This window comes from Mauremys reevesii, linkage group 10, assembly GCF_016161935.1.
Source record: "Mauremys reevesii isolate NIE-2019 linkage group 10, ASM1616193v1, whole genome shotgun sequence".
In the NCBI taxonomy this organism is placed as follows: Eukaryota; Metazoa; Chordata; order Testudines; family Geoemydidae; genus Mauremys; species Mauremys reevesii.
The window spans coordinates 39640215-39663232 of record NC_052632.1 but is presented as its reverse complement, the minus strand read 5'-3'; the positions used below and the strand labels follow the sequence as shown (position 1 = coordinate 39663232).

General features: G+C 52.5%; 1 protein-coding gene across 1 annotated transcript; it reads right to left on the bottom strand.

The window, feature by feature from the left end:
• Positions 1 to 4138: 4138 nt before the first annotated feature.
• On the bottom strand, positions 4139 to 22254 carry NMB (neuromedin B). Its single transcript, XM_039492541.1, has 3 exons — positions 21983 to 22254; positions 14893 to 15104; positions 4139 to 4453 (listed from the first exon to the last, which is right to left on the bottom strand). Exons 1-3 carry the CDS (start codon positions 22131 to 22133, stop codon positions 4406 to 4408), a joined length of 411 nt encoding a protein of 136 aa, XP_039348475.1. The 5' UTR covers positions 22134 to 22254; the 3' UTR covers positions 4139 to 4405.
• Between the last annotated feature and the right edge of the window lie 764 nt (positions 22255 to 23018).

Genomic DNA, 23018 nt, shown 5'->3' with positions numbered 1-23018 from the left:
TTCCTAACCCACCCCTCCAGCTGCAGGACACCCCGCAGCTCCTCTGCTGGATGGAAGGTGACTCCAGAAACTATGGCACCTGGGCAGCTAGGGAAGGGTCTTCTGATCAACTGCCGGTCTTTCCGCTCTCCTTTCAACCCAGGGTCATAGGTTGGGGGAAGGGACATTTGAGGCAGAAGGTAGTGGGGGGAGGCAACAGATGGGGCAGCTCTTGGGAATGGGACCAAAGGGAGCTGGCAGGGCAGATGGGAACAGTTTATATAAGTGCCTGGGAAGAGGGGAACTGGCCATAGCAAAGTGAAGAGAGTTTATACAAACTCCCCATGGTTACCAAGACGAGTTGTGCACTCATCACCGCACCGGTCACATTGTGTGCGGGGAGCGCCCCTCTCCGGACCATTAATGTTGATTTTCATTGTCCTGGAGCCCGGGGGAACTTCCAGAAGACTGGAAGAAAGCTAATGTGCCAATTTTTAAAAAAGAGTAAAGGGAATGACCCTGTTTATCGGCCTGTCAGCCTGATGTCTATCGTGGGCAAGATAATTAAGGGACTCGATTAATAAAGAATTAAAGGAGGAAGATGTAATTAATGCAAATGAAGACGGGTTTATGGAAAATAGATCCTGTGAAACTAACTTGATATCTTTTTATGAAGATATTGCAAGTTTGGTTGATAAAGCGGATAATGTTGACATAAGATATTTAGACTTCTGTAAGGCATTTGTCTTGGTACCACACAACATTTTGACCGAAAAACTAGACTAATATCAAATTAACAGGACACACATTAAATGGATTAAAAACTGGCCGATAGTGTGACGTTGCAGTCTATATGATTTTATGAAAATTTGATGAGTGAATATAATGTAACTGGAATATGCTTCATGCAAAAGGTCTCTTGTAAGGTATCATTACAAAGTTTATAATCTACTGAGTGTGATCATCCTATTTGTATAAATGTATCACTCTTGTATCTGAAACTAGAAATATGAAATACAACTCTGAGGGCCTACTGTAATTATGCAAAGTGTGGGCCTTAGTGGTGGTTTGGCAATTGACTGAATGGCTCCGTTTGCAGGCAGGGCCTTCCTGTGAGTCAGGCTGGGAGGAATGAAGGCTTGAAGTCTTGCAGTGCCATGTGATCATGTCACCTGAACTGGAATCCATCTTTAACCTGGTGTCTTTCCATTGAGAAGGAGGGGGTGGGAACCCAGAGAGAGACAAAAGGATTCCTGCCTTATGCAAAAGATTATATAAAGGGGTGGAAGAGAACAAAGGGAGGAGAGGAGCTGTAATGAAGAATCCCCTAGCTACCACCTGAGCTGGAACAAGAGCTGTACCAGGGGAAAGAATTGTGCCCAGGCCTGGAAGGTGTCCAGTCTGAGGAAAAAAATTACTGAAGCATCTCTGAGGGTGAGATTATCTGTATTCAGTTTGATTAGACATAGATTTGCGCATTTTATTTTGCTTGGTGACTGACTTTGTTCTGTCTGTTACTACTTGAAAACACTTAAATCCTACTTCTGTATTTAATAAAATCACTTTTTACTTATTAATTAACTCAGAGTATGTATTAATACCTGGGGGAGCAAACAACTGTGCATCTCTCTCTATCTCTATTAGCCAGGATGGGTAAGAATGGTGTCCCTAGCCTCTGTTCGTCAGAGGATGGAGATGGATGGCAGGAGAGAGATCACTTGATCATTGCCTGTTAGGTTCACTCCCTCAGGGGCACCTGGCATTGGCCACTGTCGGTAGACAGATACTGGGCTAGATGGACCTTTGGTCTGACCCAGTACGGCCATTCTTATGTTCTTATGTATCAGTGTTATAGAAGGCGAATAATTTATGCGTTTACCCTGCATAAGCTTTATACAGGGTAAAACGGATTTATTTGGGTTTAGACCCCATTGGGAGTTGGGCATCTGAGTATTAAAGACAAGCACACTTCTGTGAGCTGTTTTCAGGTAAACCTGCAGCTTTGGGGCAAGTAATTCAGACTCAGGATCTTTGTTGGAGCAGACGGGAGTGTCTGGCTCAGCAAGACAGGGTGCTGGAGTCCTGAACTGGCAGGGAAAACAGGAGCAGAGGTAGTCCTGGAACATCAGTTGGCAGCTCCCAGGGGGGTTTCTGTGATCCAACCCATCACAGGTAGGTCTCAAAATGTAACTGTAAACAGGGAACAGTCATCAAACAGGTGTGTTTCCAGTAGGGTCTCTGCAGGAATTGGGTTTTAGCCCTTTACTACTTAACATTTTTATCAATGATCTGGAATAAAACAAAATCATCACTGATGAAGTTTATAGGCAACATAAAAATTGGGGGAGCAGTAAATAAGGAAGAGGACAGGTCAGTGATTCAGAGCGATCTGGATCACTTGGTAAACTGGGCAGAAGTAAACAATATGCATTTTAGTATGGCTAAATGTAATATTTACATCTAGAAACAAAGAATGTAGCCACCCCTGCAGGACTGGGGGCTCTATCCAAGGAAGCAGTGATTCTGAAAACAATGTGGGGGTTGTGGTGAATAATCCGCTGAACATGAGCTTCCTCTGTGATGCTGTGGTCAAAAGAGCCAATTTGCTCCTGGAATGCATAAACGGGGGACTCTCGAGTAGGAGTAGAGAAATCATTTTACCTCTGTGTTTGGCACAGGACTCCAGCAGCAGTGGCACCAATGTCCAGTTCTAGTGCATGAATCTGAGGGTTCAGAGAAGAGCCACAAGAATGATTAGAGAACTGGAAATCCTGCCTTACAGTGATAGACTCAAGGAGCTCAATCTATTTAGTTTAACAAAGAGAAGATTAAGGGGGTGACTTGATTACAGTCTGTAAGTACCTACATGGGGAACAAATGTTTAATAACAGGTTCTTCAGTGTAGCAGAAAAAGGTTGAACACGATCCAATGGTTGGAAGTTGAAGCTAGACAAATTCAGACTGGAAATCAGATGCAAATTTGTAACAGTGAAAGTAATTAACCATGGCAACAATTTATCAAGGGTTGTGGTGGATCCTCCATTCCTGGCAATTTTTAAAATCAAGATTGGATTTTTTTCCAAAATATCTGTTCTAGGAATTATTTTGGGGCAGTTCCCTGGCTTGTGTTATGCAGGAGGTGAGACTAACCAGTGTTTCTCAATGATCAGTCTGTGGACCGGCGCCAGTCCATGGCAGCATCCTTGCCAGTCCCTGACAATTCCCTGACACTGTTTAGGGAGGCAGAAAGCCAGTCCCTGGTGTCAAAAAGGTTGAGTAACACTGGACTAGACAATCACAATGGTCCCTTCTGGCCTGGGAATCTATGAAAATCCTCTTCTGTGGTTCTTCTTTTAGACTGCAGGCTTTTCAGGGCAGGGACTCTCTTCACAACACGCATGCGCAGCACCCGTCACAACAGGGCCCTGATCCTGATAGGGGCCCATGAAATGCTACAGCAATAAATCAAATAACAAAAGAGCAATGATACTCCAGCCCTGTTGTCCCAACCCTGGCCACCCTGCATTCCAAACACCTGACTTCCTGCACCCCCAACCCAGGGCATCCTGCCCCCTCTGCCACCACCAGCAGGCAATCCTCCTGGAGAGCCCACCCCTCCAGCCACCCCAGGTATCCCACCTCCCTGGCACAGCCACCCTGGGCATCCACCCTCCCAGAAATCATTCCTCAGGCTCAGCATCCCCCCCATGATCCCTCCTCTGAGCAACCCACCTCCAAAAACCCCGCTCCTCAGACATCTCACCCCCAGGCCTCTGATCCCTGGGCACTACACCCCACACATGCCTCAGCCCCAAATATACAACTCCTGGGGAACCCCATCCCCATATATCCTCACAGCTCATCACTCCTCTGCTGCATGGCCTTCATCACAGCCTGCAGCAAGCGCACCCATGCCCGCTCCATCCTCTCAACCACATTCACTGAGCCCCTCACTCCCCGCACCCTCTGCTGCAATCTCCCTGCAACATTCAGTAAGACTCTCTCAGCCCTCACACATTCAGCTGCAACCCCTCCCCTCTGTTGCATCCCACCCTGCCCCATCAGCCGCACTGTGCACAGGAGACTCAGGCTTCCAAGAAACAGATCACCCCCTCCCTAAACGCTGGCCTGTGCTGACTGCAAAGGAAGTGCGTGCAGGTGCTGTGCAAAGAGTTAGTTTTATTCACAAGGGCTCTTTGACCTCAGCAGTAATGCAGAAAATGCAAGGGAAATATACAGTTGGGGCTTTGGGACTTTCTTCATACAGATGGTCAATATTCACAATATTACAGTAATACTAAATCATAAGAGTGATGTAGCGCCACAGAACCATAATTCAAACATTCCCTGGTGTTCACTACAAACCAGCCAGGCCTTCCTGATGCCGGACTCAGTCATCTATGTACACGGCCCCTTCATCCCTTCTTCAGTTTGAAAGGTATTTCTCCAGCACCTTCATTACCAATCCCGTCTCCTGAAATGAGAGCAATAGTATGGGTCCCTGCACGACAGCTGCCAGGTATAATTCACCCTGGGCTATAGGCAGCACGAGTCCCCACCAGTCCCTTAAGCCCTCTACAGGGGCAGCTGTACAGGTGCCACTGCGCCCCGGGGAAGGTTCCTGTGCCAGCCTATCCCAGGCAGCAGAAGAGCAGTGAGGGGCTGGTTGGGATGTGCTAGGGAAGAAGAGTTTTTACAGACCCATTGGCCCCAACTCACAAATGGGGCAGAGTCACTGTGGCCAGCATTGCAGCCCATAGGCTAGAGATGCAGGAGGGGCGGCTCTGCAGATCCAGGTTGGGGGATGGATTCCATCTCCCCAACTCATCCAGGTGTCGCCGTGACCTGGGCTCCCACGTTAGGAGTGACTTTCACACTGATAGAATATCCTGCTATGACGTGATGGCAGACGCGTGGGTTGGATTTCAGGGACAGCTGGCACAGGAAAAGCCTAAAGCTAGGATTGGCCAGGCACAGATTGCCCAGTAACTGACAGGGAGGCCAATCACATCGAATGGGGACTGGGGACAAGGTGAAAACAAATCCAGAGGGAGTTTTTACAATGGTGCAGATGTACATATAGCAATTTGCAAAGCTTGCTGCCTGTTGCCTCCCTGGCTCTCCACCACTGAGCCAGCAATGCCTCCCTGCTGGTCATGAATAGCCAGAAGCTACCCAGAGCTTTGCAGTGTCTCCATCACAAATGCTCAGAATATTTCACCTGCAAGTCTAATGTGCCCGTTGGATACAAGCCCATTATTTCAACAAGGCTTTATGGGAACACAGGAACTGCCGGCTCAGAGTGGACATGGGGCCCTGCTAACCCAGCACCTTTTCAGGAAGGTGCTAGCCCATGGGGTAGGCAAATGTGGGATGATCTGCCCCAGAGACTGCTTCCCCTGAGTCCCCTGGAGTTGGAAGTACCTCAAGCCCCAAAGCAGGTGGATCCCTGCCAAGATGGTTGGGCCCAGATTCTGTCCTGCACTGGATCTGCCCAGAATAGGAGAGGCCAACAGCACGCTGGTTACAGTTCATGGTGCATCTGCACCAGCCCTGACATACACTAGAGCAGCCTAGGAGCTGCTCTAACTTACATCATCTGGCCATAGGTCCAAGGGGCTGTCTGCCAGCTGCAGCATACTGGAGTGTGCCGGCACGCCCCTCCTCCTGACACACACACCCCCATACCAGGCAGGGAGAAGTTGTAGGAGCTGGATACAGCAGATTTGCTTCAGCTGCAAGCTCCCCTATGCTGAGGGAAGTCTCACCTGGTCAGATCTGGTTGCTTCACAGGCACTTTATGCCACCAAAGCAACACAAAGGGACTGGAGTACAGCACAGAACCAGGCCCTTGTTTTTTTAATGTTCAGTCCTTACTGTTGTAATTCAGGATATTTTCATTATTCATAGAAATGCTCAGGCCTTTTGGGAATCCTGCTACTCTCTTGGCCTCAATAGCATCTTGTGGCAGTGAGTTCCACAGGCTCATTGTGGACTGTGTGAAAAAAGGAATAATCAATTTTAAATTTGCTGCCTTTCAAGTTCACTGAACGAGCCCTTGTTCTTCCATAATGAGGCAGGGCAAATAGCAGTGCATAGTCTACCAGTCATCCCCTCTTTCTTGTCCCCTCTCATGTAAACAGTCCCAATCCTTTCACTCTTGTAGTATGTTCCTACCATTTGCCTATACATCATTAGCAGTGTGCATAGGCAGTTCTAAGCATTCCGTCTAGCGGGTGCCATTTGTGAGATGTAGGCAAGGAAGTACCAACTTTGGCATTATAGCATGAAGGAGACTCATTGTGCTGTGTGCAGCAGCTCCCTTCCCAGTTGGAGGTAGAAGAAAGTTCCCTGTGAGATTGCTGAGCCTGTCATTAGCCATGGAATTGTGCTGCATTGGGGTTCATCTACCAGGGGTCTTTGCATTTGAGGGTGCACAGAGGGGCACCCCACTCACCCATCCTTACACCCTGTTACAAAGTTTTGTGTAGGGAATTTCCATAGTTATACAGACATGATTTATGTTCATTACTGACATTTTCCTTCACTGTCACTTACACCCCTACAGCGAGTCTGATTATCCTCTGTCTTCAGGAGAAACATCATCAGGCCAATACTGAGGGGAGGAGCATCAGTTTCATCCCTAAAGGCGACAAGATTCAGGCTGCTCCTGATCTCCCATGGGGAGTTCTAAAGACTTCGCACTTCCTCCAAGGATGCCATGTGCATGGCCCTGGAGAGGTTCCTCTTGGTGCTGTCAGCCAAAGCATCTCTGCAGTGCATGGGAATTGGGGAGTATCCCTTTAAATAGTGAGCCCTCCAGTGGGCATTACTGTTGTGTATGGTTCAAAGGCTACCAGCACCCTGCTAGAGCAGCAGCAGCAGCGGGTGCACAGACCTAGGCCTGGCACATTACATGCAGTGAGTAAACACCATTATTTGGACCCCCCCTGTGCCCCGGTGGGTCCTGCACACGACAATAGCTGAGTGAAGTGCAAAAGACCTAGCAACAGGCAATGAATCGTACTCCCGTTGAAGGAACTTTTAGTGCCTGTGGTTGGGTGTCCATGGCCTGTCACGGTGTGGAAAGCAGTATGTCACGGGCCAGGCCTTACTCCCTGTACCCTCCACTGCTCTAGTAACACACCACGCAGACAAGCCCTCAGTTCCCACTGGGGAGAGGCAATGAGAAATGGAAGGCTCCCTACAACCACCTACAGACTGTTCCCCCACCCCTCTCTCCTGTTGGTATTTCTGGGGACAGAAACACCCATCCCCCAGTCAGAGGAGGAATGGGTGAGGGGAGATAAAGGGAGCTATTGAGACTGGGGGGGCCAGTCATCTGGGAAGGGGCAATTATTTGAGCAAATTCAGGATGGTGAAGTAGCATCCCTCAGTATCACATTGCAACACCACAGGGAAGCAGGGACAGTTGGCCCCATCTAGGGTGACCAGATGACAAGAACAAAATATTGGGACACATTTGGGGGGGGAGGGGGGGACGGTGCAGGGCCCAAGCAAAGAAAAGAAAAGAAAAGGAAAAAAAAAGCCAGAGCGCCACCAAAGCAAAAAATAAAAATAAATAGGAAAAAAAGTGCACCAAGCCAAAAAAAAAAATCGGTATCCCAACCATACATCCGCCAGGACACAGGACAAACAACTGAATATCGGGACAGTCCCAATTTTATTGGGACATCTGGCCACCCTAGCCCCATCCAAGTGAAGTGCTGGGATGAGGCGGTAACTATTTGCCAGCAAGAGGCAGGGTACCACGAAGGGTAGAAATTAGACTGGAAAGTGCAAGAGGTGTGTGAGCTCCGCACAGTTATGGAGCCGCTGCAGGGTCAGTCAGCCCCACCCCATGTCACCTGCCAGCAATGGCAGGCTTGGGGAGGGCAGTGGGAAGGGGAGAGCTGGCTCAGCCAGGGATGGGGGACCAGGGCAGTTCCCAGGTCATGCAAGAGGCCTGGGTGAGGCCAGGAGCTGACTGAAGACTGTTTGGGGCAGGGTAGGCCTGGTAGCAGCATGTGTGTGACTGGTTACCAGGCACCATGGGGTAGAGGTTAAGGCAGCCGGGGTTCACCTGAAAGCTGTGCCCAGTGGAGCCAGAGTCTATTGCACTTTGACTTGGGGACTCTGCCCCCCCAGAAGGGGTTGAACACTCATAGGGCCTGGGCCAGAGACTGAGCCCCAGCCAGACCCATTAGGGGCACTGAGGCAGATCTACTGCAGCACTGTGCCACGCCATGAGGGAGCATACAGGGGTGGCACCTCCACCCCAGGGAGCTAAACGGACACTGGCCGAGAGTTAAAGAGCTCACTGACCCATGGGAGGAATTGTGCACTGAATATCCCCGTGCCGAAGGCGAAAGAACTGGGAAGGCCAAAAGAGGCTGCAGAGAACAGCCTCCAGGAAGCCTGTAAATCCAGAGCCAGACCTGACATACTGAGCGGAGCAAGAGCTCAACAGCTACAGGAACTGGGAAGTGATGGGCTAATCGCCTCAGCTGTTCACACTGTGCCAACTGCCCCTATTGGAACCCATTGGTCTGATCAAGGGTGGTGACAACCCACCCTTGACCAGATGCACAGCCCTACTCCATGCCAAACATTCCCCTTGTAAGCAGGGTGAGTGGCCCTGGCTCTCCACTGAGCATTAACAGTTTGTTCACCTCACTGGAGCACATGCTCAGACTTGCAGCAGACAGATAGGATCATTGCTGTGTTAGTCAGGTAGCAGTCAGCACGGCTCAGCCAGGTCCCCACTGCTGGCAGTCTCCTACGTGCACCTGCTGCGTGCATCTGGATTGGTCTCTTCGGTCCAGACAAAGTGCAGCCGCTGGGATCATCTTCCTTAGCCACCGCCCTGATCACCTCACACCCTCATCAAATCCCCCCTGGCTCCCCACCTGTTACTGCACCAGATCTTAATCTCAGAGCCCCACAGGACTCTGCCCTTCCTGCTGATCCTCTCCTGCCATGGGTCAGATCTTCCCCACACCCTCCATCCACACACTCTGCTGCCTGGTTGCAACCCCCAGCTCTTTCCCCCCATCGATAGCAGACCCCAGCCTCGTGCTCCATGTGGCAATCACAGGGCACAAAGAAAGCCTCTTCCCAAAACTTCCCTTATCCTGAAGTTTTGCTGCTGCTGCCTCCCCATCTCCAGAACTTGTTCCCATCAGTCCATGCTCAAGCTCTGGGCCCTGCAGCATGCAGCCATCCACCTGGACAGTGCTACAGAATCACTGCAGGATGAAATCTGGGAGCTGCTTGTTTTGGGCTCTGGCTCTCAGCTGGCACATCCCCCACCTCTCACCATAGACACCTCAGCCTGCCCTTGAAAGCCTCTAGCACAAACCTCTCCTTCAAGCATTCATGCCAGCCTCCAAGTTCAGAAAAGGCCTAGGAAAAGGCACCTGTGCCAAAGGGCTACATGGGAGCTACACAAGGCAATCCCCCAGGAGATTATGGGAGCTGGGCCTTTTCACCCACAATTCCCATAAGCAAATTCCAAAGTATCCCAGAAGACATTCTGAATCCCACAGAAGGCACTGCTCCCCGGAGCTGTGCTGGGCAGCATGGGATAGGTGCCCAGTGCACACAATACCTGGTGTGTGCGGACACCAAGGCCCTCCATCAGCTCATTTCCCACTGGTTCAATTCTCTAGTACAGACAAGGCCAGAGATGGTTCTTGTTCCGCTGGAGCTGTCAAGCACATGTGTCAGTGTGAGCAGGGGCTGTGGAGAAGCCCTGTTGATCACCTAGGTTCAAAGAGCTCCTAGCGCTGATCCACAGCTGCAAGCAGTACCCAGCTTCTGTGGTACCCAGGACTCTACAACCACCATGTCTGTCTTCTCCAGCGAGCCCCTGACCCCTTCCCAAGAGAACAGCCTCACCCTCTCAGGAGCCCTGAGGGAACTCTGCTGTACCCCAGGAGATGCAGCAATGTTCCAGCTCCAAGGCACTGGGCCCATTGGAGACACCCCCTTACCACAGGTAGCTCTACAGACAGGCAGGGGGTGAGGCTGAATGGGATAAGGGCTGTGAAAGGGCATTCATCTGTTACACAAAAGGAAATGAGCATGGGAGGAAGAGCAGGTGGTTGATTTAGGGCAGGCCATGTCTATGCTAGGAGAAAAGGGGTGCTTTTAACACGCCTTAGCTGGTAGTGGTAAACCCTATGTTGAGCCCCCGATGGTTGACCCCACCTAGCTCATGAGTTAAAATACAATGTGCCCCGTTTACACTAAGGTTTTAACACATTACCTGACACATGCTAAAAACATCCCTTTTCTCCCAGTGAAGACAAAGCCTTTGGCAGTGTTTGAGGGGAGAGGGGAGTTTGCAGGCACAAAAAGCCTTCCCCCAACCCTTGTGCACCCTACCAAAGGGCCAGCTAAAGCTGCAGTCCATGTGCTCTTGGGAGTGCAGGGACTGCTCCCTAATTTTGTCCCCTGGGGCATACGGCACCTAAAGGGTAGGAGATGGTGACGCCCCTCTATACTGGCCCCCCACGGCCAGTGCAGCATGCACAAGAGTTTGGGCCTCTCTGCATTGCTGTGTATTTGGGCATGTCATGAATAGTTAGTTAAGGGTTAAGTTTCCACCTGTAAAGGGTTAACACATAGTACCTGGTGAACACCTGACCTGAGAACCAATCAGGGAAGAGAATTTAAAATTCCTAGGAGGGAACTTTTTCTCTCTGGGCTTGGCTACACTTACAAATTTGCAGCGCTGCAGCAGGGTGTGAAAACACACCCTCTGCAGCGCTGCAAATTGCGGCGCTACAAAGCGCCAGTGTAGTCAAAGCCCCAGCGCTGGGAGCTGCACTCCCAGCGCTGTCCGTTATTCCCCACAGGGAGGTGGAGTACGGACAGCGCTGGGAGAGTTTTCTCCCAGCGCTGGCGCTTTGACTACACTCAGCGCTTCAAAGCGCTGCCGCGGCAGCGCTTTGAAGTTTAAGTGTAGCCATAGCCTCTGTTTGTGTGTGTGTTGTTCTTAGCCGTTTGGAATTACCAGGGTCCAGAAGTTTAATCAAGTCTTCTACAAGTTTTCATCTTTCTGAACTAATTTCTTCTAGTCACAATAGTGAGTATTAGAAAGATACTTTGTGTCCTCATCTAATAATCCTATATTTGCAATTCTGTGTGTTTGTTATTGATTATTCTTAATTCTGCCTGTATTGTTTGTACTAAGAAGGAGAGAGGATTCTCTCCAGAACTTAGTAAGGTTATACCCTATGAGTGTCCAGCTTGGACTCAGAGATTCTGTATTTTCTTATTTTTCTTTTAATAAATTCTTTCTATAAAGATTTAATTAAATCCCTCTACTGTGGATACAGGGGGAGGGGGCTAAGAAACTCTCGCTCGGTGGTGAGACAAGCTTATCTCCGGGCAGAGAGGGGAGGGGGGAGGTTTCTCTCTCTGTGAGTTGATCTGTATTTCCCCAGGGAACGTCTCTGGAAAGAGGAGGGGGGGAAACAGGGGTGTCTCGGCCCACGTGAATCGACCGAGTGGTGGCAGCAAAAAGGGGACCTACCCTAGGATTTTAGGGTGGGGGGATACATGCAGGTCCCCACATTGGATCCCAACAGCTCCAAGTGGGGGTGAGACCTATGACAGGGCAGGACCAATCAGGCAGTTTGACTGTTAGCAGGATCCGGTGCACTGTGAAGGGCAGCTAGCAATTGGTTCAGGTGAGACTTTCTCAGGGAGAGATGGACTCAGCAACCCAGCAGATCTACCAGCTTGAATCAAATAAATTAGCAGCTGGTAGTTTGCACCGCTCTTCTGTAAAGAGACCGGACTTTGTCTTTGAGCTCCTCATCAAGAGCAACAAGCAGGAGTAAAATGCTACCTAAATGGGGTTGATTAGTCTCTGAATGCCTTTGGTTGTGCCACACACACAGAGCTCCAGTGTAGATAATTTGCCTTAGAATGACCATAGGATTCCCTTTGCTTCCTGCAATGAGACTGTAACCTAATTCTGAGAGAATAAAACTGGGCAAGTCTTTCTACTGTTTTTAAATCGGCCAGGCTGTGTGCCTGCACTGCATTCCCGAGTCCAGTCAATCATGGGCTGCCCTGACTAGTATCATTTTGCCTAACAGAATTTGTGTCCCTTTTAAATCATTGTTTAGGTTATTTTCACCCACTGTAGTGCAGTGATGGACCCAGAGGAAAAAGGGCAAATTTCAGAAAGGACCCATTGGGGGTGACAGCTCAGGACTGGGAGCTGGGCAGGGGCAGCAGAACCAGGGGGCTAGTGCCCCCACACTGGAAATATTGAGGGGGGCTGAAGCGTGTTTCCACCCCCAATGTTTTCTGTCCCAAAGTATCTCCTGGAGGCAAGAGTAGGACCTGGAGGAGCAGCTAGAGCAGCGGCTGCAGTGCTTGGGATCAGGCCTGCCCCTAGAGAGCAACTGAAACCAGCTCGCTTCTCCCCATCTCCCTTCACTTAGCTGGCCATAGTGGCCAGGGCTGGCACGCAAGCGGGGAGACTCAGGGCATGCCCCCAGCTAGCGGGAAGAGACAGCCACTCATGTGACTTACCAGCAGCCAGCTTGGCCCCATCCCACCTTCCAGCCACTGCAGGTCCCAGCAGAGACACCCGGCCCAGGAGAGGGGCTGGAGCATATGTGCCATCTGCTGGGGGGGGGGGGGGGGCGGGCGCACTGGTCACTAGCCATCAAGGAACTACCAAGCCACCAATTCCCAGCCTGGAGCTGGCTTCCCCTCCCAACCCAGCTGAATCTCAGTAGCTCCTCACTCCCCTCCTATCCCTCTGCCCCAGCCATTCACAGCAAATTCTGTCCCCCCTGGGGTTGGCCAGACAGTTGCCACAAACAGGCCACTCGGTGTGGGACTGCATGGAGCACGCAGAGAGGCCGGCTCTCTCCCCTACAGCTCCGCCTGCCTGGTGTGTTAGTCACTGCTAATGGAACACCCGGCCTGTGTGTGTGTACGGTCACAAGCCACCCCAAGAAGTTGAGGTTAAAACCAGGCCAGTATTATAGCCCCCAGACAGCTGGCATTCAGGGAAAATGTCCCAGAATTCCAAAGACTGCAGTGGGAGACACACAGGTAGGGCAGCAAACCACGGAAGCGCTGCCCTGGAGTGATGCCAGGTAGCCATGCATCAGTGGCTGTGGGCCCAGATCTTTGATTATCAGCAGGTAAGTATGCCCAGTGGTCTGTGATGGGATGTTAGATGGGTTGTTAGATGGGTTGGGATCTGAGTTACTACAGATAATTCTTTCCTGGGTGCTGGCTGGTGAGTCTTGCCCACATGCTCAGGGTTTAACTGATCGCCATATTTGGGGTCAGGAGGGAATTTTCCTCCAGGGCAGATTGGCAGAGGCCCTGGAGGTTTTTCGCCTTCCTCTGCAGCATAGGGCACGGGTCACTTTCTGGAGGATTCTCTGCAGCTTGAGGTCTTTAAACCGCAATTTGGGGACTTCGATAACTCAGACATAGGTTAGGGGTTTGTTACAGGAGTGGATGGGTGGGATTCTGTGGCCTGCATTGTGCAGGAGGTCAGACTAGATGATCAAAATGGTCCCTTCTGACCTTAAAGTCTATGAGTCTATGAGATTAGATGAAACTGGTGTTTAAAACCAAATTCAGGTGTTTTCATTCATGCAGCGTCACTGCAGGGCATTCACAGTGTCCAAAGAGCGAGTACTGGCCGGGGGACAACAAGCTGTGTCCTTTGTATGAGATTAAGTGCACGAATCCCTGCTTGAAGAGCACAACGCAGCTTTGCTGCATTCCCTGCTGTGCTCCGCTGATGCTCACCAGCCAGCTAAACTGGGTGTACCAGCATTTTATGTCACTGGAGCAGCACAATGCGATGGAGCAGGCTGGTGATTCTGAGCCATCTATCATCATGCCTTCCTACTGCCCTGATTTTGTCACTCCTCCCTGAATCCCCCTGCTCCCTCCCCCCAGTTTACCTACACCTCTACCCCAAGGTAATGTGACCCGATATAACACGAATTCAAATATAACGCGGTAAAGCAGTGCGGGGGAGGGGGGAGAGAAGAGGAAGCTGCGCACTCCGGCGGTTCAAAGCAAGTTCAATATAACGTGGTTTCACCTATAATGCAGTAAGATTTTTTGGCTCCCGAGGACAGCGTTACATCGGGGTAGAGGTGTACTTTTGGTATTTCTAGGGTAGGAGTTCCCCGGCCTGCATGCAGGATTCCCAGCACCAGAGATGTTAGAGGGCCCTTGCCACTCCCCTGTGTGTGGGCTGCCTCTGCACTATCACTCCAGAGGATACTGAAAGGATCAGCCCTGCGCTAGTAAGGGCTAAGTGCCTACAGGCTTTTCCCTTGTAAGAGCTATGGCTCAGACCATCCCCACTGCTCCATGAGCAGAGGGGACAGAGATCCTGGGCATCTGCCCTTGGGCTGTGAAGGGGGGAGAAGCTCCAGCTCCAGCCTTTATCCTAGCTCTTCCATTGGCGCTCCGCAGGGCCAGTGCCTGGCAGGGGGCAGAGGCGTGAGGGATTGGAGCAGGAGCCCAGCTTCTGGTATTAGCATTGCCAAGCCAGAGTTAAAGCTGCTTCCGTGTTTACTCCCACTGAGCCCCTCCTGAGCTGCAGGGGGTCTCTGCCCAGGACAGCCTGGCTCCAATGGAGGTGGCAGGGTCAACCTCTCTTGGGCATAACCTCCCTTAGGAAACAGGTGTTTCCTTCCCTCTGGATCTCTGGGGTTAGCCTCCTATGTGGGCTCCTTAGCCCAGATAGGAGGGAAACTGTTGCAGCCCAGCCTTGGGGGGCTTCTTGGCCCCTCCTCTGGATGCCCTGGGGGAGGGGACGATTTGGCCTTATGCTGCTCCCTGCTGTACTCTCCTGCAGCCTCTCACTCAGAGGACTCTCTCACCACCACATTGCTCAGTAGTCACCTGGTTTTGAAGCTCAGATTTTCCTTGGTTCTCATCTATTAGTCTCTCTTGCAAGAGGATTTTCAGGAGCTCTCTGGTAAGCAGCTCTTTCATGTCCTGCAAGACAGCTCGGAGAGTCGGGCTGAAGGCCACTGGGATGGAGTTTGCTGCAGCATCTCCCGGAGACTCCAGAAGTGGGGAGGCCGCAATGCTCTTCTTCCCCATGAAGTGACCTGAAATAACATTGGGCACATGTATGGAACCAGGGAATGGGTAAGATGGTTTTGGGGGCTAGGGGGAAGATTTCAAGCTCTGGCAGAGGGACTGGATGCAAAAGTCAGACAGCTCCCTAATGCCAGCAGCCTTTGAAATCAGCCGCAGCAGACACTGCTATATTGCAACGGAATTTTTCAGAAGATACTGTAGCACAAACCTACCTCTAACTGAAGGAGGCAGAACAGAGGGGGAACTAGCAAAAGAGAAGATGACAATGGCCACATGCTTTGTTCCTCTTGAAATCCTAGAAACATTACTCTGGGTGCCACGACTATCCAGAATTATCACACTAAGTAGCAGAAATAACCACAAGTTTTGCTTTCAAGACCAGTAACTATCAGGGGTTTGAAGGGAGCTTTCCCTAGGGGGCCAGAGATCCATCACTGCCTGCTGCATGGTTCTTATGCCTTCCATGGAAGCAGCTGCTGCTGGCCCCATCAGAGACTGGAGACCAGGCTAGAGGGACCCCTGTCTGAGCCAGGGTGATAATTCCCAGAGCCCTAAAAACATCTTGGCAGCTCACCTTTAATAACCATCCAACTAACAACCTAGGAGTTAGCTTAGCAGTTCAGAGGAAGGTAGCCAAGCAGGCACTGCATGCAGGCTCTAACAAAAAGACAGCAGCATTAGAGGGCCGGTAAATCAGCTGGGATGTAGCATAGGCATTTGTAGAAGTCTTCAGCGCTGAAACCAGTTTCACACTCGGCTCTGCAGATAATGCTGGGCACCTTTTAGAGCAGGGATGGGCAAACTTTTTGGCCCAAGGGCCACATCTGGGTATAAAAATTGTATGGTGGGCCATGAATGCTCACAAAATTGGGGGTAGGGATACAGGAGGGGGTGAGGGCTCTGGCTGGTGCCAGAAATGAGGTGTTCAGGGTGCGGGAGGGGGCTCCAGGCTGGGGCAGCAGGTGTGGGGTGAGGACTCCGGCTGGGGGTGCAGGCTCTGGAGTGTAGGATGGTGCTCCAGGCTGGGACTGAGGGGTTCAGAGCGGGATCAGGGATGGGGCAGGGGGTTGGGGCTGGCTCAGGGGTGTAGGCTCCCCACGGTGCTTACTTCAAGCAGCTCCCGGAAGCAGCAACGTGTCCCTTCTCCGGCTCCTATGCGGAGGCATGGCCAGGCAGCTCTGCAGGAGCAGCACTTGGGGCGGGGGCAGCATGTGAAGCGGAGCCCCTGGTTACCCCTATGTGTAGCAGCCGGGGGGGGGGGGGGAAGAGACATGCTATTGCTTCCAGAAACCACCCAGAGCAGCCCTTGACCCTGCTCCCTGGCTGGAGTGGGGCAAGCCCCGGACCTCGCTCCCCAGCAGAAACTTGAGGACCAGATTAAAATGGCTGGCAGGCCAGACGTGGCCTGTGGGCCATAGTTCACCCACCCCTGTTTTATAGGAATCAGCGCTAACTACCTGATTTGCATGCACGGTCAGTAGTTAGACATTTAAGGGCTATAAGATGCATGGACAGTGCACCTGCAAAATCATAGCTTGTTTTCCCAGTCAGGCTCACCCTGAACTATAACCGGACCCACTGTGACTAGAAGACCCGGTCCCCCAGGTGTTCTGTAGCACATGCTTGGAGTCAGGCAATCCAAGCAGCAGACCCTTCAGGATCTAGCCCTCAATAAGTTCCCATAAACACTCTCAGACCTGGTCTACACCTAAAACTTAGGTTGGCCTCACTGCACCGCTCAGGGCTATGGAAAGAGTCACACCCTCTGCAACATGGCCAGTAGAAGAATCCTTCCCCGCTTCCGAGGGGATGGATTAATGGTCACTGTAGGAAATGTCAGCACTTCAGTGGCGTGGCTGTAGTGCTGTGGCTGTGCTGCTGTGGCTGTGCTGCTATGGCACTTGCAGTGGAGATGTACCCTCAGAGCCCAATGAGTAACAAAGGGGGCTGAACTTGGGCTGCCAGAAATAAACCCTGGAACAAACCTGGCACAATGCCTGTAAATTGCAAACTACAGATGATAAACACAACCCACAACAAATCCCAGCCCAGGGCAGCTCAGCACAGGGAAATGAAGGTCAGATCTTGTGCCAGGGTACCTGCTCCAGACCTCTCCCAGAGGCAGCCAGCACCTGTAGTCTCATACAGACTCATCCACATGGACCCCCACTTGCAAGCTTTCCCTGGGATCCACCACCATGGCTACCACTGGCCCCTCTGCCAGTGACAGGCTGCTTCCCAGCCTGGCTCTCAGCCCTTCAGACCCAGATCTTAAGCTGCCCAGCCTTCTCTCTACAGCCACCTCTGAGACTGCTGCGTGCAGGCTCCTGCTCCCATGCAGCCTCTAGCTCCCTCCAGAGCGTTTCCCATGCCTGTTCTGGAGGTGTATGGAGCCCTCTCTGGGTTGGGCAGTACCCTGGAGGTTAACAGTGCCAATAAGGAGCCTGTGGGCTCATTACACTATAAGCCAAGGTAGCCCAGTACCGGAGATACAAGCTAGCGAGCTTCTTAGCAGCTAGCAAGATGATGCAGCTTAATCAGGCTGTGTCCCACTGTGTTTACCTGTGTGCGTGTCCCCTTAAGTCTACCAGGAACACAATATACACAAGTAACATCCCGGGGAGACATCCGAGAACATTCCTGGTCCCACCAGTGTAACTGCTTCAGCCACTCCGTGCTGTAGCACAACACACCCCTAAGGTACCAGTAGCGGGCCAGGTATACCACAACTTGGAGCCAAGCGCTGAAGGGGCTTCAAAACATTCAGCCGTATCAGCACTAGCCCCAGTGGGTCCCAATGACAAGGACACACGGCTAAGTGAAAGGCTATTGTGCTAGGGCCAGCACAGAAGGAAAGGTTGCAAATTGCCTCAATACAGTGGCTAAAACTGTTGCAATTGAAGTTAACGCTCCTATTTGGGTCCTCTGCCAAGGGTCATGGTGGATTCTCCATCACTGGCCATTTTTGGTTCAAGACTGGGTGTTTTTCTGAAATCTGCTCTAGGGATTATTGTGGGGCAGGTCTCTGGCCTGTGCTGTGCAGAAGTTCAGGCAACATGATCATAATGGTCCCTTCTGCCCTTGGAATCTATGAGTCACTGGAGGGCTAGGGCCTCTCGGCCTGGTGCCTCTCTAGCCCAGCCTCTGCTGGAAGTGAGTAGACGTTTGCAGGTTTCCAGGCCGGGATAAGCCAGTGGAGTTTCTCACTGGGGCCCCTCTGCGCTGGCTCCCTGTCCTGTCTCTGCTGCTTCCCCACAGGTTCTGCCCAGACCAGACCCACACGTCCACCCTGGGGGTTGGTCATAGTTTGATGGGAAGGGTAGTTCCTACTTAGCAGATTCATCACCCTAGTGGGTAACAAGCATTTCATAAACCCCTCATCCTTCAGGGCACAAACAGCGCAGGGGTATGGGGAGATCATTGGTGCTCAGACCAAGGCATCTTCATTCTGTACCTGTTATTACAAGGCCCACAAATGGGAGCTTGACTAGCCAGCGCATGCTGTGTCAGTGGTTAATGCCATGGGGGCTGCCGGCAGCAGATTCTGATTACAGGACATATGGTTGTTTGCTGGGCTTCCCTGAACCACTGGGGCATCAGGGCCTGGTCGACAACAGGGAGGCAAAGGTGCTGAGAGACCTCTCAGGGGGCTTGAAAACCTGGGCAGAGGGCACTAGCAGGGCAAAGCACTCAAGTTCTCATTTGGGGAGGGCTCCTGCAGGCTGCACAGAGCCTTTCTGGCTCTCCCTGCCCTCCCAGGCAGGGAGCAGCAGAAAGGCCCTTCACACCTCCATAAGAAAGTCTGGCTGAGGGGAAGCAGCCCCAGGGAACAGACTGAGGGATCAAACCACACTTGGGTCTGGGTTTGTAAAGGAATTTGTCCCTTTTCTGGAAGCCTCTGCTCTGGGCATTGAGCAATCTGGCCCTCTCCCTCTGCCAGCTGGGGGAAGGAGCCCTCCTCAGAGCAGCAGCAGCGCAGACACACACATTCTGGATTCATTGCTGCCTGGCTAGTGGATCATCTTGTGTTACCAATCCACCCCCAACTAGCGGGCTCCATGGCACACAGTGCCCAGGGTTACAGCAGCTGCATCCTTAACTAGGATGAGCATCACCCTGGGACGGAGCTGGCATTGCCATTCTGAGATAGGGACATTGCCTGGAGGTTTGCTCCACAGCAAGCCACACCGAGGTGGTTATTGGAGGGAAACTCTCACTCCTAATTGAGCTGATTCTCCAGGGGCTCCCTGGGTTCTCTCCTAGCCAAGCAGATTAAGTGACCCCTCAGATCTGTTCTCCACCCCCATTCTTGGCTTCTCACCTGCAGGAAGTGTCACAGCAGCTTTCTCCCACCACACCCACCTTTTCGCTTGCTCGCTCCCCTTTAGAAAGCACTATTCAGACATGTTTCACAGCGGTACTGAAGGTGCCATACTAGATTTTGAACACGCAGATGAGTAGTGAGAAATAGATTTGGTTTCCTCTATCTCAGAATACTGCAAATCTGGAAGGAATTTCTGCTTTTTCTCTGCTTTGCCTTAAAATAACAGACAGGCTCTCTGCTTTGCATTTTATCATATCAATATTTTATTACATGCAATTAATCCAATTGCATGTAAATGGTCCAATAAAAGCTATTACCTCCCGCACCTTGTCTCCCTAATATTGGATTGTGTCTGAAGTTCTGAAATCCTGTCTAATTTCCTAGTATTTGGCTCAGTGTAGACCTTGGTGCCTCCACAGCACACTACTACTCACCACAAGGCAGAATCTGCCCAAGGAATTTGCTTCTTGTGTCTGGGACTGTGGATGCCATCTCTGCGACAAGGATTTGGAACAATCCACCTTGCCATGCACCCACAAAAGGGACAATCAGCTAATAGTAGCTAGCTAATATTGTCCAGGCACCAGAATCATTGGTTAATCAAGTACAGTTGTTCTGATGGTCATCTATCTATATTCCCACCCTCATTCTCTGGGATTATGTTTCTGGCATTTCATTGGTTGAATGTGTTGTCTCTCAGCTGGGGGGCAGGTGTGTTGGTGGAGTTCTGTGGAAGTGGTCTATCCCATTTAGGGTGTGTCTATACTGCAAAAGTAGTGTGTTGGTAACTCAGGTTAAAACATCAGGAGAGACACAAACTTGGCTTTTAATTTGGGTTTAGCAGCACAAGTGAAAATCTAAGTGAGTCTCCCAGCCCAAGCAGACAGACTCCTGCTAGTGGGGCTCCAGCTAGTGTGCTAAAAATAGCAGTGTGGACATGGTGGCTCTGGCAGCAGCCCATGCTAGCCCTCAAGCTTGGACCCAGGGGATCAGGTGGGCTTGAGAGCCCAAGATGCCACCCAGAGACCCAAAGTCCACACCTCTTTTTGCAGTGTAGACAAACCCCTGGAGGGGGGGAGGGATAGTTCAGTGGTTTGAGCATTGGCCTGCTAAACCCAGGGTTGTGAGCGCAATCCTTGAGGGGGCCATTTAGGGATCTGGGGCAAAAATCTGTCTGGGGATTGATCCTGCTTTGATCAGGGGGTGGGACTAGATGACCTCCTGAGGTCCCTTCCAACCCTGGTATTCTAGGATTTAAAGAGACCAGTCAAACTCCACAACCTGCTCATGTACCTGAATTAAGATTCTTAATAGCACAATTGTTTTCTCTCCAGAGACTGTGACCAGCAAGCATTTCTAGCACTACTTATGTGATATTGTAGTGTGCACCAGTGCTCTGGAGCTGTCAACACAGTGTTTTGGGGCAGCCTGTGCTGGGCAATGGAAGGGCATGGGGATTGTACAGTGACTGAGACAGCATCTGCCCGCTTCTCCCCCTGACTTGTGCCCTCTTGCTCTCCAGCCCAGCTCCAGAGAACTCAGGAGCCTTCTCTCACTCATGCCTTTCACCCTTCCCCACCACCCTCGCATCATACAAAAAAAGATGCAAAGGAAAGGTGACTTCTGACCTACACAAAATAGACCCCTAATGGCTGTCTCTCTTATTTTTGGATCTCTTTTTGGGAGGGGGGATTTTAATGGGTAGCTGATTTCAGGGGAGGGCTAACCCTGTGCTTTTAAAATGTGCATCTGTTTTGAGGATCTGAGAGTGTTTAAAATGTGTATCTACTGCAGAAGGCACAATGGCCCGTGGCGAAGTAGGTGTGCCTTTGCTGGGAAGGCACTGCAGTGAACTAACCTCGGCTGGGACCCCACCAGCACGTCCAAAGCAGAATGCACCCCATCACCCAGCCGAAGGGCTGGCGTAGATTGGGTGTGAATTTAGCCCTGTAGCTAAGAGGTTTGTTCACCTGCTGCTAGAGTCAGCCTGGGAGGGGCTCCAGCTCCCAGCACCCACAGCCAAGTCCCTCGCACTGCTGCTGGAGAGTCTGGTGTGTTGGCATGTTACCCAGGCAGGCAGCCTACCTGCCCCATGACAAGATGCTCTGCCCAGGTGCGCTCTCCAGAGCAGGAGCTGAGCCCTGTACCACAGACCGGCCCGCCCCGCGGCAGCTCTCAGCCGCTTTTCCCGCCCAACCCAGCCCCTGGGCAGCGCTAGTCCCTTGTCCTGCCCAGATGGGCCCTCGCTGGGGCCGGGCCCCTCACCTGCCCCGCCCAAGGCTCTCTCCTCTCATTGCCCGTCCGGCCACAGCAGCGGGGGGGGTCCCCGCAGACACGCGCTCCCCGCCCCAGCCCGCTGGCTCTGGGGGTCCGCTGCCACCCTCCCCCCCGCGGCCCGGCTCCCGCTGTGCCCCGGGGCTTCGCCCGTTGGCTGGCCCGCAGCCGGGAGGGGAGCGGGAGCCCTGGGGCTGCCAGGAGCCGGGAAAGCCCCTTCCATCGCCCAAGCCGCGGGCGGCGTCCCAGGGGCGCTCCGCCGGGGGGCGCCGGGGCAGCGGATGGTACCTGTGGCCCAGAGGCTGCCGCGGGGGTTGACTTTGATCCTGGCGGCTCTGCCCCGCGGCTCGGCGAAGTCCGCCCGGCCCGCAGGGGCCGCCGAGAGGAAGGAGAAGAGCAGCAGGCAGCTCAGGAGCCGGCTGGCGGGCAGCGCGCCCATGGCTCCCCGCCGGGCTCCGGATGCTTCGCCTCTGGCCGCGGGGAGCACGGGTGCCTGGGGAGAGCAGCGGCGGCGGCGACTTGTGCTCCGGGCTGGCCGCCTCTGGCTTCCCGGGCTGCTCCATTTAAAGCCTCCCACCGCGGGGCGGAGACTGGCCTGGAGCAGCCACAGCCCTCGCCTTACGCACGGCGGCGGCGGGGGGCGCTCAACCCCGCCCCTGCCCGGGCCACGTCTAGGGCCGGGAGCAGGACTGGTGGGGGTCACTCACCGCCCAGTGGGTGCCCGGTGCCCCTGGCCCGGAGGTTCCCGCCACGTGTCCGGCCGGCCCGGTCTAGGGGGCCCTTCAGCCAAAGAACCCGCGACAGGCAGCGGTGCTGGAACAACGTGTATGGTGGGGGTGTTGGGAGCTGTTGAACCAACCTGTAAACCTTGTAGCTGATGGAAACCACTTCAAGCCAAGGGGTGCGGCTGCATCCCTAGTTCCAGCATCTATGGGTTCAGGGCACCTTCCCTGGAGCACCCAAACATGGCACACAGAGGAGTCAGGGTGCAGATCCTGTGGCAGTGGCACAGGGCCAGGCCCTCCTAACAGCAGGCTCCACGCCCGCACAAATCGCAGGCTGCATTTTATCAAGCACAAACTGGCTCGCCAAAAAGAGCCCCCCAGGGTCTGCCCTAAAGCCCCCTGCAGTCTGTGGAAAATGCCCCACCGTGGGCAGGGGCGCTTCAGAGATCTGGGCTGCAATCCATAGGTACTGAGGAGGGGTGAAAGCACAACTGGAAAATGTTTATGGGTCCTTTACATGTCAGACTTCCCCCTTTCCGGCTCTCACCCTGGCAGCATGGCCGGGTTGCTTCCTTCTCTCTTCAGGGAGTCAGGGGATC

Coding starts and splice junctions, on each gene's coding strand:
- NMB (XM_039492541.1), bottom strand. CDS start 22,133: ATGGGCGCGCTGCCCGCCAGCCGGCTCCTGAGCTGCCTGCTGCTCTTC. Junction 15,105..21,982: donor CGGCAGCCTCTGGGCCACAG/GTACCATCCGCT, acceptor ATGTTATTTCAG/GTCACTTCATGGGGAAGAAG. Junction 4,454..14,892: donor AATCTGAGCTTCAAAACCAG/GTGACTACTGAG, acceptor CTCTCATTTCAG/GAGACGGGATTGGTAATGAA.